Source organism: Arvicanthis niloticus, chromosome 3 (assembly GCF_011762505.2).
Source record: "Arvicanthis niloticus isolate mArvNil1 chromosome 3, mArvNil1.pat.X, whole genome shotgun sequence".
In the NCBI taxonomy this organism is placed as follows: Eukaryota; Metazoa; Chordata; class Mammalia; order Rodentia; family Muridae; genus Arvicanthis; species Arvicanthis niloticus.
Window position 1 is genome coordinate 23,247,136 of NC_047660.1, and position 26,181 is coordinate 23,273,316.

The following is a 26,181-nucleotide window of genomic DNA, read 5'->3' on the forward strand; positions in this document are numbered from 1 at the left end:
AGGAGAGGAGAAGCTAGGTGATGAGAGAGAGAAAGAGAGAGGGGGCATGGAGGCAGATGTTCACAGGTCTCCACCAGTCAGAGATAGTTTTTATATCTAGGTTGGCTATTGGGTTACGCTTCTGATTGAGCATTACCAAACTTATAAATCCTTTGATTAACATTTAAAAAAATTGCATAAAAGCAAAAAGGAAAGGGGGGGCATGGGACAGGGGTTTTCTAGGGAGAGGAAATGTCGAAAGGGGATGGCATCTTAAATGTAAATAAAATATTAAATAAAATTAAAAAAAAAGAAGTTAAAAAGTCAGGTTGAAAACAAAGAAACTCGAAAGAAATGCAAAAGAAAAGAGGGGTAATAATTGTTCTTTTTTGTATTCCATAGCATGGAATTGAAAGTTGTAAGTTAATATTTCATGGTATGGGTTTGTTAACAGAGTTAAGTTCATTATTATAGGAATCACACAGAGGTTTGCAAGCTAGTAAGTTGTTGTCCCTGGGCCATTGTGAGAGAAGGTAGGAAGAACAAAGGTCTTAGCGTTGATCTTTCAATTTAATTTTTCTATGTTTGAATTTTCCTCAGTACAAATAAAATATGATTAATTTTTTCATCAAAACTATGTATACATTCAATCAAGATTAAAAGTAAGTACTGGGTTTATTTTTTATAAGAAGAAAAAAAAAAAAAGATATTCTACACACTAAGAGACCTGGTGGATGCATTTGGCAGCAAGACCATGAAGAATACTAGTGTACATCAGCGCTACGGTGATTGATAAGGTTCAAGACAGCATGGAAAAAAAAGTCAGGAGGCTTGAGAGACTGAACAAATATAGAATGGAGTTCAAACAGAGTACTACTGTAATGAAGGGCCTAGAAGAAGCCCGGGTCCTCTGGAAGAACAACAAGTGCTCTCTATCTTTCTAGCTCTAAGAAATGAATGAATGAACTAGAGATAGAGTTTCCCTGTGGCGCTTTGGCTCTTCTGCAACTCACTCTATAGAGCAGGCTGGTCTCAAACTTAGAGATTCTCCTACCTGTGACTTCAGAGTGCTAGGATTAAAGGCATGCTCCACCACTGCCTGGCTAAGAAATTCTTTTTAAAATGGCTCAACGGTATAGCAATGTCAGATTTGAGATGAAATCTACGGAGAATTTGTATAGTGTTTTGCAAATGGCTCTTAGCATATTGTCCTAGATTTAGAATAACTAATATTTTTCAAGAATGAACCATAATCAAGATTTCTTTTTTGGCACTGCTGTTGTCTGTCCTCCCTCCCTCCCTCCCTCCCTCCCTCCCTCCCTCCCTCCCTCCCTCCCTCCCTCCCTCCCTCCCTCCCCGCTTCTTTCCTACCTCCCTTCCCTTCTGTTTTTTGCTTCTTTCAAGGAAAGAGGCCAAGCAGTCTTTGAGCACATGGTTTTCCTGTCTTAGCTTCAGGGCTAGGATTGTATTGCGGTTGTCTTCCCTCCGTTCCTCCCTTCTTCCTTCCTTCCCTCCCTCCCTCCCTCCCTCCCACCTTCCAGGACAACTGTCTTGCTACATAAGCCAAGGGTCATTGAGTAGATGGTTTTCCTGTCTGAGCTTCAAGGATTAAGACTGTAGGTACACACCACAATAACAGCTTAAAGAATTCTTGCTTTAAATGTTTCACAAGGTTTGACACAGACGTGCTACTGCAGTAACAGCAAATGTTTTGTCCTTATAGCACATTAATTATTTACACGGAATATAAGCACATGTGCTTTAACTAACTATTAATTATTTTAAGGCAGGGTAACCCAGGCTGGCCTCACACTCAAGATGTAGCTAAGGATAATCTTAAACTCCTCATCCTTTTGTTACCACTCACATGTGCTAGGATTATAGGTAGATAGATGCCACTGTGCTGGTTTATGGGGTACAGGCGGTCAAAATTAGGAATTGGTTCACGTGAAGGAAGTGACTCTATCAAATGAGTCACATGCTCAGTTCTGTTTATCATTATTAAAGCAAATGTTATTTTTCATAAAGTTCCATAGCAAAATAGCCTCAAAACACAAGTGTCAGAGTGACATTCATTAATGAAGCTGGTTTTCCTACTGTGTCACAGTTCCTGTGAATTTTGTTTGTCCAGACATCCCCCTTATTTCATAAATTCTTCAAAACTTGCCATGACTCGTCAACGTAGTAAGCACTCACATCTAGTTATATGACACTCTGAATGCCACCTCTATGAAAATGCTGTGAAAATGCTATGAAAATGCTTCTCTTTCAGAGAAGATTAGCTCCCAAATTCCTTCCCAGGAGAAAAGCCATATGCACACTCAGATTTATTATCTGCAAAGAATGGCAATATAACTCATGAAGTAAATGAACTTAACTGAATCTAACCAAGAAATGACATAATAGAATCATAAACAAACATCAAAAACAATATTGCGATTGTATTTACGGTCAAGAAAACGAAGTCTGAAAATAGGCCATGGAAATGGGAAAAGGATTCTAAGTAAAAGGTCCATAAATGAGTAGTGTTTAACATTCTTAGCCATCAGGGAAATACAGACTAAAACTACTTTGAAATTCATACTTACTGCAGGAGCAATAAACTCTATCTCACCCGTGAGATACATGGCAGCAAATGCTGGTGAAGATGTTAAGAAAGAGGAGTACCTACACAGTTGGTAGGAATATGAACTGATGCAAATGTTATGGAGATAAGTCTGGAGTTTTCTCAGAGGGGTAAGACTAGCATTACTACATGACCCAGGTCACCACTCTCTTGGACACACATACATATATAGAAGTCCATATAATATTACAGAGATACTGATACTCCATGGCCTATTCACAAAGGCCCAAAAATCGAATCAGCTTAGATGCTCATCAACTGATGAATGGATAATAAACCCATAGTACCAATATATAATGGGATTTAATGAAATGTAAAGAAAAATGCAGAAAAATGGATGGAAATGGAAAATATACTAAGGGAGTAATCCGTGCACAGAAAACCAAATGCCAGGTGCTTTCTCTCATATGTGGATCATAGATTTAGAATCACGCGTTTGCTTTGGAATGTCTCTAGAAATCATAGAGCTAAAAAACGGTGATGGGACGGGAAGGTCTTCAGGAGAGTGGGATATAGAACCAAGTGATATGAGAGTGGAGAGGAAATGCTGGGGTAGCAAGGCTTAACCAGGAAGAGGAAGAGCAACGGAGAGGAGGGACTAGGTAGAGGAAGGTTAGTCTAAACCATCAGTCTATTGGTCACTTTGTATAAGTGGATAACGCTGATTCAAGAATCCACAAGATAGCAAATGAAAGCGCTAGCACCAGATGTGGGATACTTCTCTACAGTTAAGAAGGCCCAGAGGTCAACACAACAGTATAGGTTATTGCTCTACGCAGTGCTCTGGGCTTCCTGCCAGGTCTAAAAGGTAATACCCCACTGGTGAATAAACAGCACTCTGGTTGCAGGACATGGAAAAAAACCAAAGTGGAAATAACCTTTCCTTTGATGACAAGCTTTCATACTTCTGGAAGATACTATGTAGATAGCCAGGGAGAAAACCCATCAGTGTCTTATCCGGCTGTAGACCTTGTATGCTCTAACAGTGGCTTGTAAGACAAGATCTCCAAGCTAGTACAGTAGGACAAGACTGTTATATGAGGATAAACAACTATGTTCTGACTAGATCTGAGGCCTACTTCACAGAAGGGAGTTCATGCCTAGTGCCGTGGACCTGGTCAAAAGCCCATGGCTGGTATCTTAGGGTTACTATTGCTACGATGAAACATCATGACCAAAAAGCAACTTGGAGAGGAAAAAGTTTATTTCTTTCAGAGTTCCATAAAACAGTTCATTATCAAAAGTAGTGTGGGCAGGAACTCACACAGGGTAGAAACCTGAAGGGAGGAGCTTCTACAGAGGCCATGGAAGAGTGCTGCTTACTGACTTGCTCCCTATGGCTTGCTCAGCCTGCTTTTTATAGAACAGAGAGCCACCAGCTCAGGGGTGGCCCCATCCACAATGCACTGGCCCTCCCTCATCCATTACTAATTAAGAAACTGCCTTGCAGGCGTGTGCACAGCCAGATCTTAAGGGGGCAATTTGTTAATTGAGGCTCCCTACTCTCTGATAACTCTAGCTTGTGTCAGGTTGACATAAAACTAGCCAGCACAGTTGGGGAGGTCACACGCCTTGTTTTGCTAAATGGGTAGTTGTCAAGCTTTCTCTTAAATAACTGTTTATATAAATTAGACTACAGCTGTTTTAAGACATGGTCAGAAAGCTTTATGAAGTGAACAGAGGTTGTTAATGCAGAGGCATGGATAGTCAAGGTGCTAAGACTTCTGAGTGACATTTTCTTTTTTATTAAAAAGAGTCTTCTCTCCTATAATACAGTTTTCCTGACCACAGTTTCTCCTTCCTCCACTCTTTCCAGCTCCCCTCTCCTAGATCTACTCCTCTTCCATTTCCCTTCAGAAAGGAGTGACTGAGTGCTCAAGCACTAAGATGAATATCACCTGTCCCAAGGCTCAGGGACATTAAGGAAAATGGAGCAGAGGAATGAGAGAGAGGATGTGGAAGATGGCTGTGGATGCTGTGTTCTGGGCATGCTGTGGCTATTGTACTCATGAAGTCACAGCAGCTGCAGCTGCCAACAGACCTTGCACAGGACATGTAAAAAAAAAAAATCGTAACACCCAAGGCTGCACCTGATGAACAAACCCCAGTGACAGCACTCACTCAAGATAACCAGACACAGTCCTAGAATCCTATGATACTCAGTGGACAGTATATAAGCAAAGACCAATTTAGAGAGAGACACCACCTTGATTTGCCCAGCTGGGGAGTTTCCCCTAGGATCCTGACCCTCGAACAAGAAGCTTTTGTCAGAGACTGGATCTGACCTTTAGCTAAGATATGCCACACAGGTGATCAGCCTTGGGGAAACAGGCTTAAGACCATAGTTAGGAATTTAGAGTGTAAACCTTATGTGATGATCTTCAGCATAATAAAATATAACTTTTGTTATACTAACTAATATGTATCTACCTTCTTGCTTATGACAGATTTGAATAAATTGTATAGATATATGGAACTGTCAAATAGTGAGACATTGTATTTGAATAAATTCTTTAAAAGTCAAAGGAAAGTGAAAAAAACTTATCCTCTTCCCTCCCCTGAAAGGGTTTGAGAATTTTCATTAGAGAAGTACAAGCTTCATAAAGAAACAAATTGGAATTCCAGAACTATAAGCTAATATTTGAGATCAAAGAGATAGTAGGTGAAATTAATGGCAGTTTATATGCTGGTGAAGAAACATTAGGACATGATACCACAAGAGAAATTACATAAAATCAGCTAGGTGGTAGTGGCACATGCTTTTAATCCCACCATTTGGGAGGCTGAGATAAGTGACTCAGAATCTGAGTTCGAGGCCTGCCTGGTCTACAAGGAAAGTTACAGGACAGCCAAGGCAACACAGAGAAGCCCTGCCTTAATTAAAAGAAGAGAAACAGAGGTGGGGGGGGGGGGAGAAATTACGTAAAATCAAAAGCAGAAAATAGACTGAAAATATATAGTACACCATTAGCTCGACTCTGGACAACTTCAAGCAACCATACATGTCACCTTGGAGTTACCAAAAGAAACAGAGGACAGTGGGAAATAAATTTAATGAACTCACATGTAAAAACTCCAACAAAACCCAAGTATAGCAAAAAAGAAACCATGGCAGGCCCATAGGTCAATTTAGAAAGAACAACCTGCAAAGCAGGTAAAGAAACACATGCTAGTGAGAGGCAGAGGTCAAGAGAACATATCCTAGAGGGACTAAGGTTAAAGACCATGTTCTAGTAGGAGACAACAGTCAGGAGAACACATTCTAGTGAGACTGTTTTACTTAGGATTTCCGTTGCTGTGAAGAGACACCATGACCAAGGCAACTCTGTTTTTGTTTTGTTTTGTTTTTCCAAGGCAATTCTTTTTTTTTTTTTGGTTTTTTTTCGAGACAGGGTTTCTCTGTGTAGCCCTGGCTGTCCTGGAACTCACTCTGTAGACCAGGCTGGCCTCGAACTCAGAAATCCACCTGCCTCTGCCTCGCAAGTGCTGGGATTAAAGGCGTGCGCCACCACCGCCCGGCCCAAGGCAACTCTTATAAAGAACAGAATTTAATTGAGGTTCTGAGATTCCATCCATTATCATCATAGTGAGAAGCGTGGCAGCATCCAAGCAGGCATGGTACAGGAGGAGATGAGAGTTCTACATCTTGTTCTCAAGGCAAACAGAAGACTGGCTTGCAGACAACTAGGAGAAGGGTCTCAAAGCTCCCCCTAATCCCCTGCCCCCAGTGACCCACTTCCTCTAACAAGGCCACACCTCCTAATAGTGCCACTCACTCCCTGGGCCAAGCATATCAAAACCACCGCAGAGACAAAGGTCATGAAAACATATTTTAGTGAGGGACAAAGGTCTGGAGAACAGCATTCTGGCAAACACAATGCTAAACTAAAAACTAAAATACATCTTTCAAATCCTAAAAATTAGGTAAGAATGAGACACAGGAGGAAGTCAGCCTCACACTACCCTCCCCCTCTTCCCCTACCTCCCTCCTGCCTTTCCTGGATAGGAACTGAACTTGGGGGCCCTGCTAATGTTAGAAACATGATCTGTCTCTGAATTGTAGTCCCAGTCCTCTTTTTAATTTTTTTATTTTTTTAGGCAAAGTCTTGCTAACTTGCTGAGGCTGGCCTTACACTTTTTCTATAACCTAAGTAGGTATTTAACTTAAAATCCTTTCCTGAGTAATAAAACTATAGGCCTGAACTGCCAGGCCCAGCTAACTTCAAATTTTACCTGGGCAAAAAGTCTTTCCAGAAACAAAACTGAGCCCAGCAATCCCATGTCCACTTGACTGAAAATGTGATTCAGACATTCAATTGTTCCTGAAGCATAATTCATAATAGCAGAAAGGTAGGAAGAGCCTGAATGTTTACCACAGAATGAAAAAACAATCTCTGGCAAATATACAAATACATGGAACAGAATATTATTTATTAGTAGAATGTCATGAAGTATAAGGTGTATGCTATGATGTAGATGAACCTAGAAAACAGTATTCTCAATAAAAGAGGCTAGACACAAAAGGCCAGCCTGTATGGTTCCCTTTATCCTACTACGCTGAGTAGGTAAATGCAGAGAAAAGCCATAGGTCTGTCTGTTTAGTGGTGGGTGTGAGTGATTGATTACTTAGTGGGTACTGGCTTTATTATGTAGTAATGAAAATGTCTTAGAACTAGTTAGAAGTGATTGCACCATATTCTGAATGAATGTAAGATGGTTTACTTTACAATGATTAATTTTATGACATGTGAGTTTCATCTGGGAATTAAAAACCAATGATGAATCATAAAACATAAAAATGATAAATTGGACTTTATCAAAATAAAAAAAAGTTCATACATCAAGGAACAGTCACAAGAGGATGCAAGACAACTTGAAACCTTGGAGAATGTATTTGCCATCACTTATGTGCTAAAGGTTTGCAATCCAGAATACACAGACAATTCCTGCCAATCAACAAGAATATCAAGCCAAAAGATACAACTAAAAATCAGGGAAAATGAGTTGAAAACATATTTCTATAGTTGAGAGTCCCTCATTAATTTATATTGCAATTAAGTTGTCACTGCAACTGTATTAAGATAGGTGGTATCTGAGTTAGGCATGTAGCTCATGGTAGAACTTTAGACTGGGTTCTACCCTCAGCATAGTAACAAAAACGCGAATAACAACAACATAAACACTAAGGGGTGAAATTTAAGAGGTGTTGAGACCTCCAAGAGCCTTGTAGAGGAATTTTAATCCAGCAACATGACTGCTCTGGCAAGAGACCACATCCAAAGACCTTCTAGATCTGTGCTATCCAGGTGGAATCACAAAACTTTAATCCCCCTGGCTGGAATTTGAACACACTCTTAGAAAACACCTTTAATCCAATGAAGGTAAAACTGATTTGTAGAAGGAAGCAGCCATGTTTGAAAGTGTTTAATTGAGGGCCAGAAAAAAATGATGAATCAGAGAAAGACTGACAGAATGAGTCAGAGATAGGAGATGCCCAACTTACAAAGAACAGTCAGGAAAGAGAGGTGACTTAGGAGAGCAGTACAAGGAGAGATGGGGATATAAAGAGGAGACAGTTTTACAGAGACAGGCTTGCAGGTGAAGACAGAGCAAGTCAGAGAATGAGAAGGAAGAAGACAGAAGATTAGAAAAGATTATGGTCAGAGTTAATTTAGGGCCAAGCAGAGTAATTTAGTGAGAAGCAGAGAGAAGTCAGTTTCAGTCAGTCAGCTTGGAGAGGATTTAGGGCCAGAATAGCTGAGTTAACCAGCCAGCCAGAGCCAGAGCCAGAGCCAGAGCCAGAGCCAGGCAGTGGTGGCACACGTCTTTAATCCCAGCACTTGGGAGGCAGAGGCAGGTGGATTTCTGAGTTTGAGGCCAGCCTGGTCTACAGAGTGAGCTCCAGGACAGCCTGGGCTACACAGAGAAACCCTGTCTTGAAAAACCAAAAACCAAAAACCAAAAACCAAAAAAAAAAAAAAAAAAAAAAAAAAAAAAAAAAAACCAACAACAAAAAAACCACCCCCCCCCCCCCAAACAAAACAAAAAAACAGCCAGCCAGAGGTCAGAAAGAACTAGAAAGGGTGAGCTTATTCAGCAGCAAGTCTCCAAAATGACAATTACATCTGGCCAGCCTTCATGAACATATTGCAGTCTTTATTACAAGAATGGCAGAGATGCTACTACATAGCAACAAGATGTGGCTACATCATGACCCAAGTAAACCTTTATTATATATAAATTACCCAACTGTGTTACTCTGAAAGTAGAAAATAGACCAAGACAGATATTTCTCTACGTATAGAGAAATAGCCAAGATGAAGTAAAAAAAATGCCTGACATTATTAATCATTAGGGATATGTCAAATCAAAGTCACAATGAGCTACAATTTTATATCCACAAAGATAGCTAGAATTAACAAGCAACCAGCAAGCATATAATGGGTCAAAGTTTGTCAGCTGGATGACATCTGGAATCAACTACAATCCAAGAAGCTGGGGATGCCTCTAAAGGATTTTTATGATTGGATCATTTGAGGTGGGAAGACCTCCTCTAATTCTGGGCCATACCGTCTGGTGGCAGCTTATAAGCTTTTGTTTTTTTCCTGTTTGCCCTCACTCTTGCTGGCAAGTTCACCTATTCTGTTGCCAAGACATTTCTTCACTGATATTAGAATCTACTTTTTTTCAGATTATAGTGTAGGCTGAAGATTGGCAGCTCTCTAGGACTCCACTAGGAGTCCATCATCAGATTGGGATTGCTAAAACATCTCTCATGGACTATACAACTATACAACTACTGGATTTTCAGCCTTTCCATCAGAAGATATATACTTTGACTACTCAGAAGACAGCCTGTAAACCACACTAATAAATGATATATATGGAAACAGAAAACCTTGACATGGCTTGTATAATGTAAGATGATTGTAATGCCAATGACTCTTGAAGACATAGCAAGTGAAAGACACCAGATACAAACATGGAAGGTTGCATAATTTCTTTTTTATGGAATATATAAAATAGGGAAATCTGTGGAGAAAGACAATTCATTAAGTACACACCAGATGCTGCAAGAGGTGAGAATGGGAAAGGAAATGATGACTTAGAATGTATAGGTTTCCTTCTAGGATGATGAAATTGGTCTATAATTATGTGGTAGTGATGGATATACAACACTGTAAATATGCTAAAGGCTACTCACTGAATTCTAAAATGGTTTATATAATAAACTTATGTGAATTTTCTACAACAACAACAGACTGCACTTAATACTTGGGAGTTGGAGGCAACAGTTCCAGGACATTATGAGCTAGACACAGGGAGTTCAAGGTCATCCTTGGCCATATATTGAGTTTGAATTTAGGAGGAAATCTGTCTAAAAACGGTATGTGCATGTGTGGGAAGGGTGGAAAGATGGCTCAGCAGTTCAGAACACTTGTTTCTCTTTTAGAGGACCTGGATTTGATTCCCAGAACCCACATGGTGGCTCCACTTGTAACTCCAATTTTTAGGAGTCCAGATCCATGGTACACTTACATCCATGTAAATGAGACATCCATACAAAAATGATTATTTAAACAAAGTAAAAAATGCACAAACATAAAGATAAGATTCCAGACTGTACACCAGGGATGATTAACTATTTGATTAAATATACTATCTTTTTCTCATACTAACATTTCTCTTCATAAGATGTTTAACTGTTAACAATAATGGCGATATACTGTGGTGTTCATAGACATAAATAGGTCTATGACAACAAAAGCACCAAGATTAGGAGGGGATATATAATTCTACTTAAACCAACTGCAATCATTATAAAATTATAAACAATGAAATAAAACAATAAAACATGAACTCAATTGAAAGCAGGAAGAAAATAGGACAAGATCACACAGAAGTAGTAGTAGAGACAAAGTAGAAAGACGGCAGGTCATAGCATATCAATAGGCATATTACATGATAATTCTACTTATACTGAGCATACATTTTCCTGTCCTGGCTAAACTCAGAAAGATCAAGAATCTACCTGCTGACACTAATCAAAAGCTAAAAACAGTGCTGAAAACAACAAGGACCTAATGAACAAGAGCAAATACACTGTCGATGAGTGCCGAGCAGTTCAAGACTGTTGGGTCCTCAGTACTCTTCCCTCTGACCCCTCTTCTGTTCAGTCAGCCATGTTCCAGATGGAACCTGGGGATGTGGGAATGCTAGGCAATCTGAGCTACATCATTAGCCTGTTTTCCCCCATTTTATATATAAAGTCAATGCAATCTCAAAATCATAGCAACTTTTTCTCTCCCAGGAATGAATAAACTGGTTATAAAATTCATAGGGAAGTACAAAAAATACAGAGTGGCCACAAGTTGAATCGGAGAATCAACGGTGCTGATTTCAAGATACTATACAACTGTAACAACCATGGTGTGCACATAGAGACCAGCAGGTAACTAGAAGGAAACAGGTCTAGACATAGTCTCATTCATCAATGATTAAATGATCTTCAACAAGTGCTACGACAGTTGAGTTTCAATGTGAAAATTTGTGAATTTCAATGGATGCTTTTCATTTCATGTAAAAAAACATAATCACAAATGGATCACAGACCTAAAACTATCACCACTTTAAAGTGTTAACCTTTCTGTCTACAAAAAGGCTTTGTGACACCAGAGTAGGCAATGATATTTTAGATGTAACATTTAATCAATAGTAGATGTGACTGTTAATTAATTAATTAATTGTACATCCTGACTGGAGTTTACCCTTCCCCCCTCTCCACCCTGTCCCTCTCCCCTGCTCATCTCCTCTGTTTGCCTTCAGAAAAGGATAGGTCTCTCATGGATACCAACTGGCCAAGGCAGATCAAGTTGCAGCAAGAATAGGTACTTTCTTTCCTATTAAGACTAGATGAAGGAATCCAGTAAGAGAAAGGGTCCCAAAGGTAGGCAACAGAGTCAGAGACAGCTCCTGGAGTCCCACAAGAAGCCCAAGCTATACAACTGTAACATATGTGCAGAGGGCCTAGGTGAGACTCATGGAGGCTCCCTGGTCGTGGGTTCAGTCTCTGTGAGCCCCTATGACCTCAGGTTAGTTGATTCTATGAGTTTTCTTGTGTTGTCCTTGACTCCTATGAAATTGGGTTTTGGAGACAGCATGTGATAACTAATCATGGTTGTCAACTTGATACACCTGGGAATAGGGAACCTTGGCTGAGGAACTGCCTCCAGGCAATCAATTTTCTTGATAGAAAACTAAGAAAGGGGGGACAGTGGTGGCACACACCTTTAATCCCAGCACTTGGGAGGCAGAGGCAGGCCGATTTCTGAGTTCGAAGCCACCCTGGTCTACAGAGTGAGTTCCAGGACAGCCAGAGCTACACAGAGAAACCCTGTCTCGAAAAACCAAAAAAAGAAAACTAAGAAAGGAAGGGGTCTGGCCTACTGTGGGAGGTTCCTTCTGTAGGCAGCGAGGCTCTGGTTGGATCAGCAAAGTAGCTGATCACAAGCCTGGGAGCAAACCATTGAGCAGAACTCCTCTGTGGTCTCTGCTCCAGCTTCTGTCTCTAGGTTCTTGCTTTGGTTTTCCTTAATGAACGACTGTAACCTGTAAGTCAGGTGCCTCAAGTAGCTTTCTCCACCATGGTGTTTATTACCCCAACAAGAATGACGCTAGAACAGGAGTCCTGACATTTGGTATGCAAGTTATGCTGGTCTCAAACTCACAGAAATGCTACTGCCTCAGCCTCCCAAGGTCTGCAGTTTCTTTCCTTTCTTGGTTGATTTTTTTTTTTTTTTTTTTTTTGAGATGGGTTTCTTTTAGTGCCCTAGGTTCTCCATGGATTCCTAATGATAATCTTCCTCCCTTTGCTTCCTGAGTGCTGGGGTTATACATGAGCCATTATACTTGGTTTCCTTTGATTATTTTATTGCTATTTGCACCTAAAAGTATGCTAGAACTTACTTGTAGCAACAGTAAATTTGTAGAATTTTGTGAGGTTGTTGTTAAATGCAATCAAAATTAAAATGTACATAAATATATACAAAGGTCAATTCTATTAAAGACAAAGGAATATGTAGTCAAATGTTCACCAAATGTTATGTTACATTTCCTCTGTGTGAGTTCACAGATGTGTACTACACCTAGACAGTCTAAATCTTATAATAATGTTTGCTGAAGACCTTTCTTCATAAGGCTTGGTGGTTAGAGAGACAGCCTATGGTTAGTCCTAGGCCACAGATACGAGTAAGCACAGACAACGGAGCTCCCCTCTCCTCCTGTTATAATCATTGTTGGCATCTGCCCACATTCCATTGTATCTACCTTAATCTCTGATGTTTCTTATTCTCATTTCAACACTTAGTGTAGAGACCCTCTTACCATTAAAAATGCTTTATCAGTAGATACTATAAGGATAAAGGAACAGGTTCTTAAGAAAACAAAGAGGCCAAACGTGGACTTCATGCATATAGCACTCACACTATGGCAGAATGCCCAATACCTGCAGAGGTTCCAGGCAGTGGGCCAACATTGAGTGGGCAAGGTGAACATGTCATCTGTTTTCACTAGGTTTTTGTCAATTTGACAAAAGCCTTTAGAACATTTTTTAAAAAAAATATTTATTTATTTATGTATGTGAGTACAATGTACAAGGTCATTCTCTTTACATACACCATAGGATGGCATCAAATCCCATGGTTGTGAGCCACCATGTGGTTGCTGGGAATTTAACTCTGGACCTCTGGAAGAGCAGTCAGTGCTCTTAACCACTGAGCCATCTCTCCAGCCCTCTCAGGAACATTTTCTTAATTAGTGATTAATGTGGGAGGACCCAGCCCATTGTGAGTGGGGCCACCTCTGGGCTGGTGGTTCTGGGCTCTAAAAGAAAGCAGATTGAGAAAGCCACGAGGAACAGCACTTGTCTATGATGTCTGCATTTGTTCCTGCTTCCAGGTTCCTGTTCTGAGTTCCTGTCCTAACTTCCTTTGATGATGAATAGCAATATGGAAGTGTAAGGCAAGTTTTTCTTCCCAAGTTGTTTTTGGTCATGGTGTTCCATCACAGCAATATTAATACCAACTAAGACAGGCTTCCAGCCCTAATCAAGAAACTACCTGCAACTGATATAACTTACAAAAAAGAAAACAGGTTCTCTCTTAATGGTATCTCACTGTCTATACCAACCACACTCAGTGCAACCCTGTGCCAGGAGTACTTGGCCAACACAAAGCAAACAAACTCAAGGGTATTTTTGTGGACTGTTTGTTTCATTTTGATTTGTTTTGTTGTGATTGTTTTTGACTTGATTTATTTTTGTCTTTTTTTTTTTCTTTTTCTGGAGATAGACAGAAAACAAGATTGGGTGAGAAGGGAGATCTGGGAGGAATTGAGGAGGGGAAAACATGATCAAAATATAGTATATGAAAAACTTTTTTCAATAAAAACAAAAAATTTAAAAGACTTGGTATTTTTTAATTAAACAGAAACTTTAAAAAATTCAAATATTTAAAACTCAGTTGTCAGTGAGAAAATAATGTCAACAAAATCTGCCAAGCTTGTCTTGCCAGTGGATGCTCTCAGGGCTGAGGCTCTGTGACTAGCCTCCATCACACTTCCTCGTTCTGGGCATTCCATTTCCCCTCTCTTCTGCTTTGCCATACACACTAAGCTATTTAGGACTCTCAACATTCGGTGAAGTTTACAAGTTTGAAATCATGTTGTGACCAGCTTATTTTCAGACTGCTCAGCAAGTAACTGTAGGTGTTAACAAGGCATGCACAGAGAAAGCAGCATGCTTCTTTCTAGGTCTTCTGATCCAGCTACTCACCTCTTGTGAAAGCTGTCTTACTTGGTTCTTTTGATGTTCCAGATCTTTTAAAATTAATGAATTTTGTTTTTCTAACTGAAGAACTCTTCTTGCCAAGTGGACACTAAGTAAACAAAATGAAAAGCATTTATGTACACCAAAGTAAAATGCTGCCTAAACACGCAATAGATATTTGTATGCTAGAAAGTGAACCCATTCTTCCCTAATAACACACACACAGTAACAGAAAACAATGACAATACAAAGCAAAAATCACTGGAAGAGCAATACTTTTAGCAATTCTGACCTTTGAAAGTAACAACTCTGACATTTCGATATGGTAAGTGTGATATACTGATTACCTGATTATGGTTTCTAGCCCTTTCTTTTCTTTTCTTTTTTTTTTTTTTTTTTTTTTTGGTTTTTCGAGACAGGGTTTCTCTGTGTAGTCCTGGCTGTCCTGGAACTCACTCGGTAGACCAGGCTGGCCTCCAACTCAGAAATCCGCCTGCCTCTGACTCCCAAGTGCTGGGATTAAAGGCGTGCGCCACCACCGCCCGGCTAGCCCTTTCCATTGATGCAGAATTACATTAAATTACTAGCTTGACAGAAAAAGATAACCATTTACAGCTTTCTCATTTTAACAAGAGTTTCCAAATTACAAATTACTTGAAATTATTATCAGAAATTATATGAATATTATGTGCAAAATTATTTGAAATTACTTGAATATTATGTGCAAAAGCTTACATTTGGAAAGTGTTTATACTGGTCAATATTATGAATTTTATAATACAAAACATAATCCAACAGGCTTCCTATTGCAAATGGAGGTGGAAGAGATGTGTACCATGTGAAGAATGGCCACAGTACAGGCAGAGTCTGTGCTAAAGGAACCCCCTTCCTCCCAGTGTTTTATGTCCTCCTCCCCTGGCAGGGTCTTAAGTGTGTATCCTAGGCTGGCCTCAACTGTTCCCGTACGTTAGCCCCAGTGTTAGGATCACGGGTACATACCCATAGACCATTATGGTCTGCACCCCATCACAGCCCTTCGTTTGTTTGGTTTTGATTTTTCAAGGCAGGGTTTCTCTGTGTAGCCCTTGCTATCTATTAAACAATTCCAAGGACTCAAAGAAAACACACACAATTTTTAAAAAGAAATACTGGTTATGCTGAGAAATCATGTTGTTTTCAAGACCTACATTATATTTTCATGTTTTATATTAGTTAATCTATCAATTTAACCTATGAATGGAGCATTCACAGAATCCAAATGAATAGAACTTATCACACTGTTGAGTTTTTTTTTTTTTTTTTAATTTCTACCAAATAACCCTACAGAACAAAATGAGTCCTACTGCATTTACATTTCCCAGCCAAAGACAACGGAATTCATGTAAGACTCCGTAAACATCATCTAACGAGTTTATGTGTCAGGACTGCTCATCCAAAGTGAAAAATACAAGTTTTTGTAAATGTTTATAGAGTGATCTCAACAGTGTGTCTACATCTAACATTCATGGATCTGGCATGGTATTTGCCAATCAGTTGACATTACAGATGAAAACCAAGTAGTCTTCATTTTTTTTGACAATAATTCTTTAAAAAATTATGTGCTAAAATACATAATAATATACAAGTAGCACAATAAACACCAACTTAAAGTTCAGAGTTGTGCAGCTCTCAGTACAGCATAACTTGAGACCATTTTTATTACCCTGCAAGCAGTCATCCTTCACCTTCTCCACTCTTTAGTAAATGCCTCTTAACAACCCCCCTCCCCCACTTCATTTTAGGGAACCTCTAAACAACTTTCTTCATATGCATTTTAAAGTTTTGTACAGAAAACAATTCAGGTTATAAAACCTCTCCCTCCGGGGTGGGGGTGGGGAATCAGGTTTTCTTTGTTAATTAATAAAACAAATGTAGTTTTGGGTTTCTCTTTGTAGCCCTTGCTGTCTTCAGCCTGGCATGAGTGCTGGGACTAAAGGCATGCGCCATTACAACTGTCTTTAGTCATGTAAGGCCCCCAGGAAGGGAGGACCTCACCCAAGCCTTGGGAATTCTCGGCCACTCATTAACTCACAAGACACCAAACTTGATGCAATCAGCAAGAGGTATATTTCGATCAGTATACTGAGGTCAAGACCCATGACCCACGCAGGGGCAGTGGGGTCTGACCCCTGGGCTTGGGAGACAGAGAGAATTTAAAGCCAAAAACTACAACTCAGGGGGGAAACCACAACCCAGGGGGAGTAAAGGAGGATTATTGGAGAGCACCTGTGGAAAGTCCCAGCCCATTATTTAGTTTGTGACAGGGTCCAAGGAACAGTCAATGGGGAACATTTTGTATAGGCTATTCTCTAAGAGCCTGTATGTAATCAGCCATCTATCTCGTGGTCAGCCAAGTTCCTGAAACACAGAGCTCATGACCAAGCTGACCTACACTCTTGGTTCTGCTTAGGCTGCTAGGAGTTTTTGAAAATTTTTTAACCCTTTCAGTCACATTTCTTAATGTTGCTTTTGGATTAAATCTGCTGGTTTTAACTGTGTCTGTGAACTCCATATTTTATACCACTAGCTCCAATTTTATCTGTTTAATTATAATCTCTGATTATTATCAATCACACTTTTATCTTCTTCCTTACTTTTCATATATATATATGCATATATACATATATACATATATACATATACACATATACACATATACACATATACATATATACATATGCACATACACACATAGTGTAGTTTCTATATTTTTGTTACAGAACATACCCTTTAGGGTCTTTTCTAAATAACAATTTATCAACAAATATATGCTGTAGGTATTGACAATATTTGTGTAATAATGCTTATGAAACAAAGAACACAGTTAAATTCAATTTCAAAGAAGTATAGATGAGAGGAAACTTTTATGCAAATAAAACGTTTGTTTTCTATTAAGGAATGAAATGAGATGTAACAGTCCTTTGTTTACCAACATTCTGAAGATGATAGTGACTAGGTGATAGCAAGTGAAGTACATTATACTGTTCACTTGGTTTGGGTAACTTGTGTGTAGCAAAGTGCTCTTATGCAGATATAGTGACAAAGTAAAAACTATCAGATGATGTGAACACTAAAGCAAGAAATTCCATGCCAGTGTTTTAGTGTTAACACAAGGGTAGGGTCGTAAAAAGAGTGCCCCTGGTTATAGTTAAGGCATTTTGGGAGGGAAACTCCATTCAAGGCAGATGAAAGGAGCTACAGTTTGTGTATGATATGCCAGTGGATCTCACACCTCTTCAGATCACCAGAGGCACCAGGCACACATTAGAACATATACATATGCACAGGCAAAACTCTTATACACATAAAAAATACAGAGAAGAATTAAAGAAACACAATAGGAAGAAAATTTTACAAATTAAAAATGCTGTAAAATATCTCCCATCATCTGGATCAGCATGAACAAAGAGGGGTACACCACAACAACAGTGTCAGGTGTCATCGTATAGTGTGGGGGCACAAGCTGCACAGAACCAGAAACTCGTTTGCTATTTTCAAATAGTTGCTACTCAAACAAAAACATTACTTCAGATTTTCAAGTTTTGTCACGTCAAAAAGTTAATCTTATTGTAATCTACTTCAATTATATAAGCCTTGTTTGGCTTTCCACGTTGTGTACCAGAAAGACTTTTAAGAAGGTCTGCAATTATTTATGCTTGTAGGAAACCTCAAAGTGCTAGTTACCTTACTGTACGCTTACACATTTATCAGAACCTTTAAAATTCTGTATCATATGAGAAACACAATCTGTTGCTATCATCTCACAGGAAATCAGTGTTGCAGTGCCTCCAGAAATGGACTCAGATAAACAAACAAAACAAAACAAAACACAAACAAACCAAACTCAAATGCCCACGGTTCATGTATTTTAAAGGCTTCATTAAAAATGTAAAACAAAAGTATTTTAATTAAATTATTTCATTTGGTGCCGAGAAGTTTTGGAATCCTGATCTTTCTTTTCTTTTCTTTTCTTTTCTTTTCTTTCTTTCTTTTTTTTTTTTTTTGTTTTTCGAGACAGGGTTTCTCTGTGTAGCCCTGGCTGTCCTGGAACTCACTCTGTAGACCAGGCTGGCCTCGAACTCAGAAATCCGCCTGCCTCTGCCTCCCAAGTGCTGGGATTAAAGGCGTGCGCCACCACCGCCCAGCTCAATTTAATTCTTAAAATATTATTTTGGCAGCAACAGGCAACTCTTAGTTCTTTTATGGGCTTCATCAGAGATTGATAGCAACGTTGCAGTTTTCTGTAGCTACTTCAAATGATTTGAAGCTGTTTTAAGGTTAGCGTACAATGTAGTAGGTTTCAGTGTGTCACGCATGCCACTAGTTGTTAGTCTCATGCTCCTCTTTCCTACTGACGGTCCCTTCTCGTACCCTCGGTCACCCTTTGCATTCCAAGTGTTGCTCTCAGTCTCCTAGGGAATATATTTTGAAGATTATTTATACATAAGAAATGTTCATAAGCCAGGCAGTGGTGACACACACCTTTAATCCCAGCTCTTGGGAGGCCGAGGCAGGCGAATTTCTGAGTTCGAGGCCAGCCTGGTCTACAGAGTGAGTTCCAGGACAGCCAGGGCTACACAGAGAAATCCTGTCTCAACCCCCTACCCCCAAATGTTCACAATAGGATACTAAGGTAAAAACTAAAGTATTAAATTATATAATGTCCAAAAAAGTGCAAGGAAATTCATATATTTGTATAAATTTCTGATTCGTTATTTTGAATAATGGGATTACCATCAATTTACCTAATTTTTAAAATACTTATAATCAGTTAAATAGTAACATTACATATTTAATATCAGCTGTTGAATATATAAAGTTTTAAATTAAAATAAGTATGAAGGAAATATATAGCAGTTGAGAAATAGGTTCCTTTGTATGCACTTTGTAATACACTTCCTCATAATGATATATAATGACAACTTTGTTATGAAGCACTCCATTTGCGACGGTGAGTCATTTCTATGAGTCACTTTAAATCTGCAGTGGTTTAATTTCAAATGCGAAAAACTAGTAAGTATAGATTCTGTAAAGGCCACACTGCTCTCTCATCTTAAGCAAATACATTTCAAGAGGGCACAAGGCAAGCACCTTCTGTACAAAGAGCCCTTAAGAAACCAAGTGTTGATTTTGCAATCTTCAAAAGTGCATCAGATCCTAAAGTGGATTAGGTGCCACTACTCAAACTGCACATAGTAGGTACTCAATAAAAACCGTTGAATGACTAACTGTAGGGATGCATACATGTCTTCCTTGGATGTCTAGACTTACACTCTCTTCCCTCAGTTTAGATGACCTGAGAAGCACTTCCTCAAAATAGCCTTGGGCTCACCATGAGAAGAATGCCTGGCACCAGCTGGCAAGGGTATTAATAGCATACCCATTAGGCACTTGTTCAGGGTGCACAGATAGCTCGGTGATAGAATCTTCAGAAATATTTGGACAGTTAAGATCATTTGCACTATGAATCACTTGTGGTTCTTTAAATCTTGGGCATCAAAGCAAAGCAAAACAAAACAAAACAAAACAAACAAACAAAACAAAACATCCTCTGTACCAAACACTAACCAACCAACCAAACCTACCAAATAAACAAAATACACCTAACTTCTGGTTTTGTGAACAACTTTAAAAAGTAAGCAACAATCACATTTAATTCCGAAGCTTCATATTGGAAAGGAAGCTTACAATAGCAAAAATAGTTTTCCCCTTGTAAGAACCAGTCTCCAGGATTCAGATGTTAAAACCAGGCCTGAGCTTTTCCATCAGCCTTGAACTCTGTGTGTGTCCCATCCTCTCAGCAGTGCAGGCTCTTGTTCAAGGAAGCCCATTCACATTTCTACTTTCTCCAGGAACAATGGACTAAAAGAACCAGATATATTTAAAAATTGCAAAATATCCTGAAGCATTAACATCAGCCTTGGGGAGCACCAAGAAGGGATAGGATAGCAACCAATTTTTCAAATATTAAGTAATTTAGAAGCTGGACGGTGGTGGCGCATGCTTTTAATCCCAGCACTTGGGAGGCAGACGCAGGCGGATTTCTGAGTTCAAGGCCAGCCTGGTCTACAGAGTGAGTTCCAGGACAGCCAGGGCTACACAGAGAAACCCTGTCTCGAAAAACTAAAAAAAAAAAAAAAAGTAATTTAGAAGCACCTGAACCTCTACTAAACATAATTAATCATTCTAGCTATAAACTGATACTTTCTAGTTTTATCTATTTATGATCCAGATTTTTCAAATATTTAATAAACAATATAAGTTCTTAAGCATTCTTTTTACTTTTTAAAATGCTACCCCTTACTGTTTTAGATAGTCATAAAGATAAATTATATCTTCATGTTACTGTATTGTTCCCTTCCAAACTATCTACAGAAGGAGCCAGAGACTGCTCAGTGGTTACGAGCCTGCGTACACTGCTCTCTAAAGACATAACCTTTGTTCCCACCCCCAGGATGTAATTCCAGCTTCAGGAGATCTGATGCTCTCTTTCACACGTACATAGATGCACACTCAGAGATCTGTACACTTTTTCCTACTCCACAGGCACCTGAGTGGACATTTGCAAAGACATATGCATAAATACAAATGTACATACACACACGTACACACACACACACACACACACACACACACACACCCACCCACGCAAGCATGCATGCGTGCGTACAAAATAAAAATCTTAGCAGGGCTACACAGAGAAACCCTGTCTGGAACAGACAAAAAGAAGCAAAACAAGAACAACAACAAAATCTTTTAAAAGAATTATGGAATTTATCTACAAAAGTATCAAAACATGGATTTTTTTCTTTTGTACACTTCTGAATTTCTAAATTAACCCCCATAAAACAAAATCAGTTTTGAAACCTTGAACATTCAGGCAAAGGAAAAAAATGACTAGGTATTCTACAGTGAGCTTGGAAGGTTGGAGAATAAGATGGGGTTGCTGACATGAAAAATTTCTACCTAGGTGAAGAAATTAGATGGGAAAGAATGGCTGAAAACAAACATGCTACCGCGCTGTAGAGAAAACAAGTGGAGGTGAGTCCTAAACTGTCATACTGAGCACAGAAGCAAAGGAGGATACTGATGTGTGGGGCATACTATGGAGGGGCTGGTGAGCCTGGTGGGTAAACACTAAGATTGGAGGTGGTAGCAAGAGGAGCAGTCAGATTGTAACACAAGCAATGCTCATCAGTGCAGGTGTCTGCTGGTGTATCAGAGACACCTCCCCAGGGAACCATGCCTCCTGCTTAGTCCTCTAACCAGTTCGGATCTGCATAGAGCCCTAGCCGAAAACGCTCTTCTTTTTTTTCTTTTCTTTTTCTCCTTCCACTTCCCTTCCTCTCCTATCACCTGCCTTTCACCCCTTCTCTTCTTTCTCTATTTCTTTTCCTTCTTTCTCTGTTGACCATAGGATGGTCTAGAATCCATTACCTAGCTCAGGTAGAACTCAGGACTCAAGCTTTAAGATCATCCAGCCTGGTGGTGGGGAATAAGGGTGCACCATCACTTGGGGCTAGCCTCTGTGATTTATTTTTTACATTAATTAGTGATTTCAGAGGATTAGCAAATTAGAGAATCTCTAGATTAGATTAACTGAGGTGCGCAACACACACTAAATGCCGGTGGCACCATTCATCCCACTATGCTTCCTTCCTGTGCATTTATGTGAGCAGCTACCTCATGCTCCTGCTGACATGACCCCTTGGTGAACTCTCCCCGCCCGAGCTGTGAGCCAAACACCCCTGCCTTCCTCATGGTGCTCTTCTCTAATGTTTGGTCACAGCAATAAGACATGGACCTAACACTTCTGGATAGTTGTAACTGTAGTATATATGCTTTCTCCATATTCCTTTCTTTAATATGTATTATATACAATAATATATTACATGTTAAGATACATATCAAGAAATATAGGCACATAAGTAATAAACAAAGGATATAGAAATTGAAGGTAGTTCAATTAGTTCTAACCTAAAAATTACTGCTACAAAGCATTTGTACTTACCTGACATTAATGTGAAAATAAAATGGCCTTAAAAGTTAGTGCATCTAATACCATGAAAATTCTAATGTACGCATCTACTAACCATTAAATTCACTTAAATAGAGATGAAGTTCATCATTATTAGCATGTCCTACTTTGTGAGCACTTTAATATTTATGAATATTAAGAACAAGTAACTTTATCATTCAACTCAGCACATTACCAGGATGCACTGTGTGACTCCACTCTGCCTGAGTAGATAAGAGAAATCTTATCGATTTACCTCTGCTTCAGTCGTCTTTTAGCTGTTGTGGGAACATTAGCACCATAGCCATAGGAATACAGGATTCTTTCAGCCTCATCTTCATTTTCAACTGAAAAGTAGTAACATGTATGATGTGAAATAACTCTTAATAAAAGATATGATAATGAATTAAAATTCCAAGAACATTCCTAAGGACTAATGCACATTTGAGAGAGGTGAAGCATATTAAAGTATATTTCGGTTGTATTTGTTGATTTATTTTTAGAAGATGTTAAGGGATTATATCACCTGATAAGCTATGCTTTCTTATAGAGCAAGTAACTCAGGTATGTTATTCGGAAGGATTCAAGAACTTTTAATATGGACTATACATTATAAAATATGACAAAATTGCCGGGCGGTGGTGGCGCACGCCTTTAATCCCAGCACTTGGGAGGCAGAGGCAGGCGGATTTCTGAGTTCGAAGCCAGCCTGGTTTACAGAGTGAGTTCCAGGACAGCCAGGGCTACACAGAGAAACCCTGTCTTGAAAAAACAAACAAAAAAAGATAAAATTATAGAATCAGTTTGATAAAGGTGATTTTTGTTTTGTTTTTGCAACAAATTCTCATGCGGCCTTGGCTTCCCTTGAACTTAAGTATGTCAAGGATGACCCTGAGCTACTGATTCTCCAGCCTCCACTTCCTGAGTACTGAGATTCCAGAAAGACACAACCAGAGCCAAGGCTGGCCTAGAACTGGAGAGCTTCTGGCCTCCTTTCCCTGAGGGTAGGATTATGGAGGTGCCACCACACTTACTATCAGCCTTTGGTGTTTCTGTTTTGGTTTTCACTGCTGTGTAAGGGACTGAATCCAAAGCTTGCAGAGTAGGTGAGCACTCCACCAGTGAGCTACAAGGCTAGTCCCGAGGCAAAAAATTTTTCTAAAACTTTGTACTAGTTTCTGACAGAAAGAAACATTTACTGCTTAATCTGTTTTTTTTTTTTTTAATTTAGCTACTGAAATTTTAATCAAGTAATATTAAAAACAGAATATTCTTTAAATCACATTTTAAATAAATATATACTAAGATATTTTTAGAAATGATTCCACCTTTCCTTTGTAGCCAAAAAATAAAAAAAGACTATCCATGGGCATAAGTCACGTGGGTGGGTGGGGGAGACACACAGACTTACTTTCTGCTGTTTGCATGATTATTTCATCAAGCTCCTTTTCCAGTTTCTCGTAAATGTCTAACCTTGCCTGATGCTCCGAGTTCTGCGCCTCTAGCTCGGTAATGCGTTTTTCAGAAGAAGTTTGGAGACTATAAAATTCTTTAGTTAAAACCTAGCAGTGGAAGAAGAATGACAGAAGTTGAAATAATTCAGATTTACTCAGGTTCACAGGTAAAGGAACAAGATGATGCAGTGATAGGTTTATACCTCTTCTCTTTCACCCACAGAAATGTTAAGACTACACTGAGAGGACAACTGAGGCGAGAATACATATTTACTTCTTAGGTAAATAATTCTGGTGTAGTTAACTGAACTTATGAAATGCTTTGTCAGTAACTATATATGCTTCCGAATAAAAATGAACTTAGGGGTAAGGTTAACCTTTGTGTGTTACGAGTTCAAATAGAGACAGCAGTGTGAGACTTACCTGGGGCCAGGTATGAGGCAGTCAGCACAGAACTGTACAAAGACAGTGTAGTGAGCTCTACAGTGTTCCATCAGTGCTGCTCAGCCTGCCTTGCTCATGCTTTTAGCATGTTTGGTTTCCTAACAGGCTCCAGTTAAACACAGAAAGAAAATGAAAGTTCCACATAGGGCAGTAACAAAAATGCCTATGCAAAGAAAGGGTTTCTTTTCTCCTTCCTTCCTTCCTTTCTTCCATCCATCCATCCATCCTTCCTTTCTCTCTCTCTCCTTCCTTCCTTCATTCATCCTTCCTCTCCTTCTTTCTTTCTTTTTGTTACTTTTTTATTCTTTTATTTTTTTTTCACATTTCAAATGTTGTCCCCTTTTCCCAGTCTCCCCTCTGCAAACCTCCCATCCTATTCCCTTTCCCCTTTGCCTCTAAGAGCACTCTCCCACCCACCCACTCCCACCGCCTCTAAGAGCACTCCCCCACCTACCCACTCCCACCTCACCCCTCTAGCATCCCCCTTTGCTGGGGCATCAAGCCTCCACAGGACCAAGTGCCTCCCCTCCCTCTGATAAGGCAATCCTTTGCTACATATATATGTAGTGGGAGCCATGGGCACAAAACAAGCCTCAACAGATACATAAAAACCATATATATTTTCTAAATTAGAAACAAATGTTACAATGTAATTAATTGATATTATAATTTGGGAAAAGTTTCAATTAGGAAAGTCTTTAATTTTTTTTTTAAAATTAATTTTTGCCGGGCAGTGGTGGCGCACGCCTTTAGTCCCAGCACTGGGGAAGCAGAGGCAGGCGGATTTCTGAGTTCGAGGCCAGGCTGGTCTACAGAGTGAGTTCCAGGACAGCTGAGGCTATACAGAGAAACCCTGTCTTGAAAAACCAAAAAAAAAAAAAAAAAAAAAAAAAAAAAAAAAGAAAAAAGAAAAAAAAATTAATTTTATTGTTCTGCATATGGGTGTTTTGCCTGAGTGCCTGTCTATGCTAGTGGAGTCCAGAAGAGAGCATTTGCCCCTCTAAAACTGGAGTTCTGTTGGGGGCCGACTTTTAGCAGAAAGTGGCTAGATCAACTTTGCAGCCATCTTGAGCCATATACCCTGACAAGAGACTTGTTTTTCAACAGCCTACAACAGCTGAGCACACTGACAAACATCTTGTTTATCTCACATAGCTGGTTTTGCTGTTTAGTGAGCCAGCTGCAAGGCACACGTGGTAAGGAGTCTTCAGCTGTGTTCCCCTGCTTGTGCTTATAAATACCCAGTATTTCCTTGCAATAGGAAGCAATAAAGGAGTCAATAGGAGTCAATGGGTGACAGTACATGAGACTTGACCACACTGGTTTATCTCCACTCTTCAGGTCTCTTCCCCTTCTTCCCCCCACTCTCTCTCTTGCTAGACCCCTACCCTCGGACCGGAGCAGTAGAGCAGTCTGGGACATTTTGGCCCCCAAGCATGGGGCAGCTCGGGCTGAAACAGAGTTCTAGGGTGTGAGCCACCATGTGGGTGCTGGGAATAGAACCTGGGTCCTCTGGAAGAGACATTTCTTTAGCCCCAGGAAAGACTTTTAATAGACTAATTTTCAGTTTCATTATCTTCCATTTTTGTATTGACCTATAATTATATGTTTTCATAACTAAGTCCATTCATATGCAGAGAGGAAAACTAAAAACATGAAGTGCTTAAGTTAAGCTAACAACAAAATACCACCTATTTTAAAATGTAATAAATATTTCTTCTCATTTTTTCAGAAAAATCTGTAAAAATATTGGCTATTACCTACATATTCTTCCACTTGTACTACAGCAATCCCTTGT

General features: G+C 39.4%; 1 protein-coding gene across 4 annotated transcripts in view; it reads right to left on the reverse strand.

The window, feature by feature from the left end:
- Positions 1–26,181, reverse strand: part of Pibf1 (progesterone immunomodulatory binding factor 1) — a 159,803-nt gene that overhangs the window by 49,195 nt on the left and 84,427 nt on the right. For all 4 annotated transcript variants that reach the window (XR_013109239.1, XM_076930667.1, XM_076930668.1 and 1 more), the window contains exons 12-14: positions 23,897–24,047; positions 22,742–22,832; positions 14,436–14,538 (exon numbers count right to left, since the gene is read on the reverse strand). Coding sequence is in view for 3 of the 4 variants with exons in the window: in XM_076930667.1 (XP_076786782.1) it covers positions 14,436–14,538; positions 22,742–22,832; positions 23,897–24,047 (345 nt within the window). In the remaining variant the exon portion in view is untranslated. The remainder of the gene's footprint in view (positions 1–14,435; positions 14,539–22,741; positions 22,833–23,896; positions 24,048–26,181) is intronic.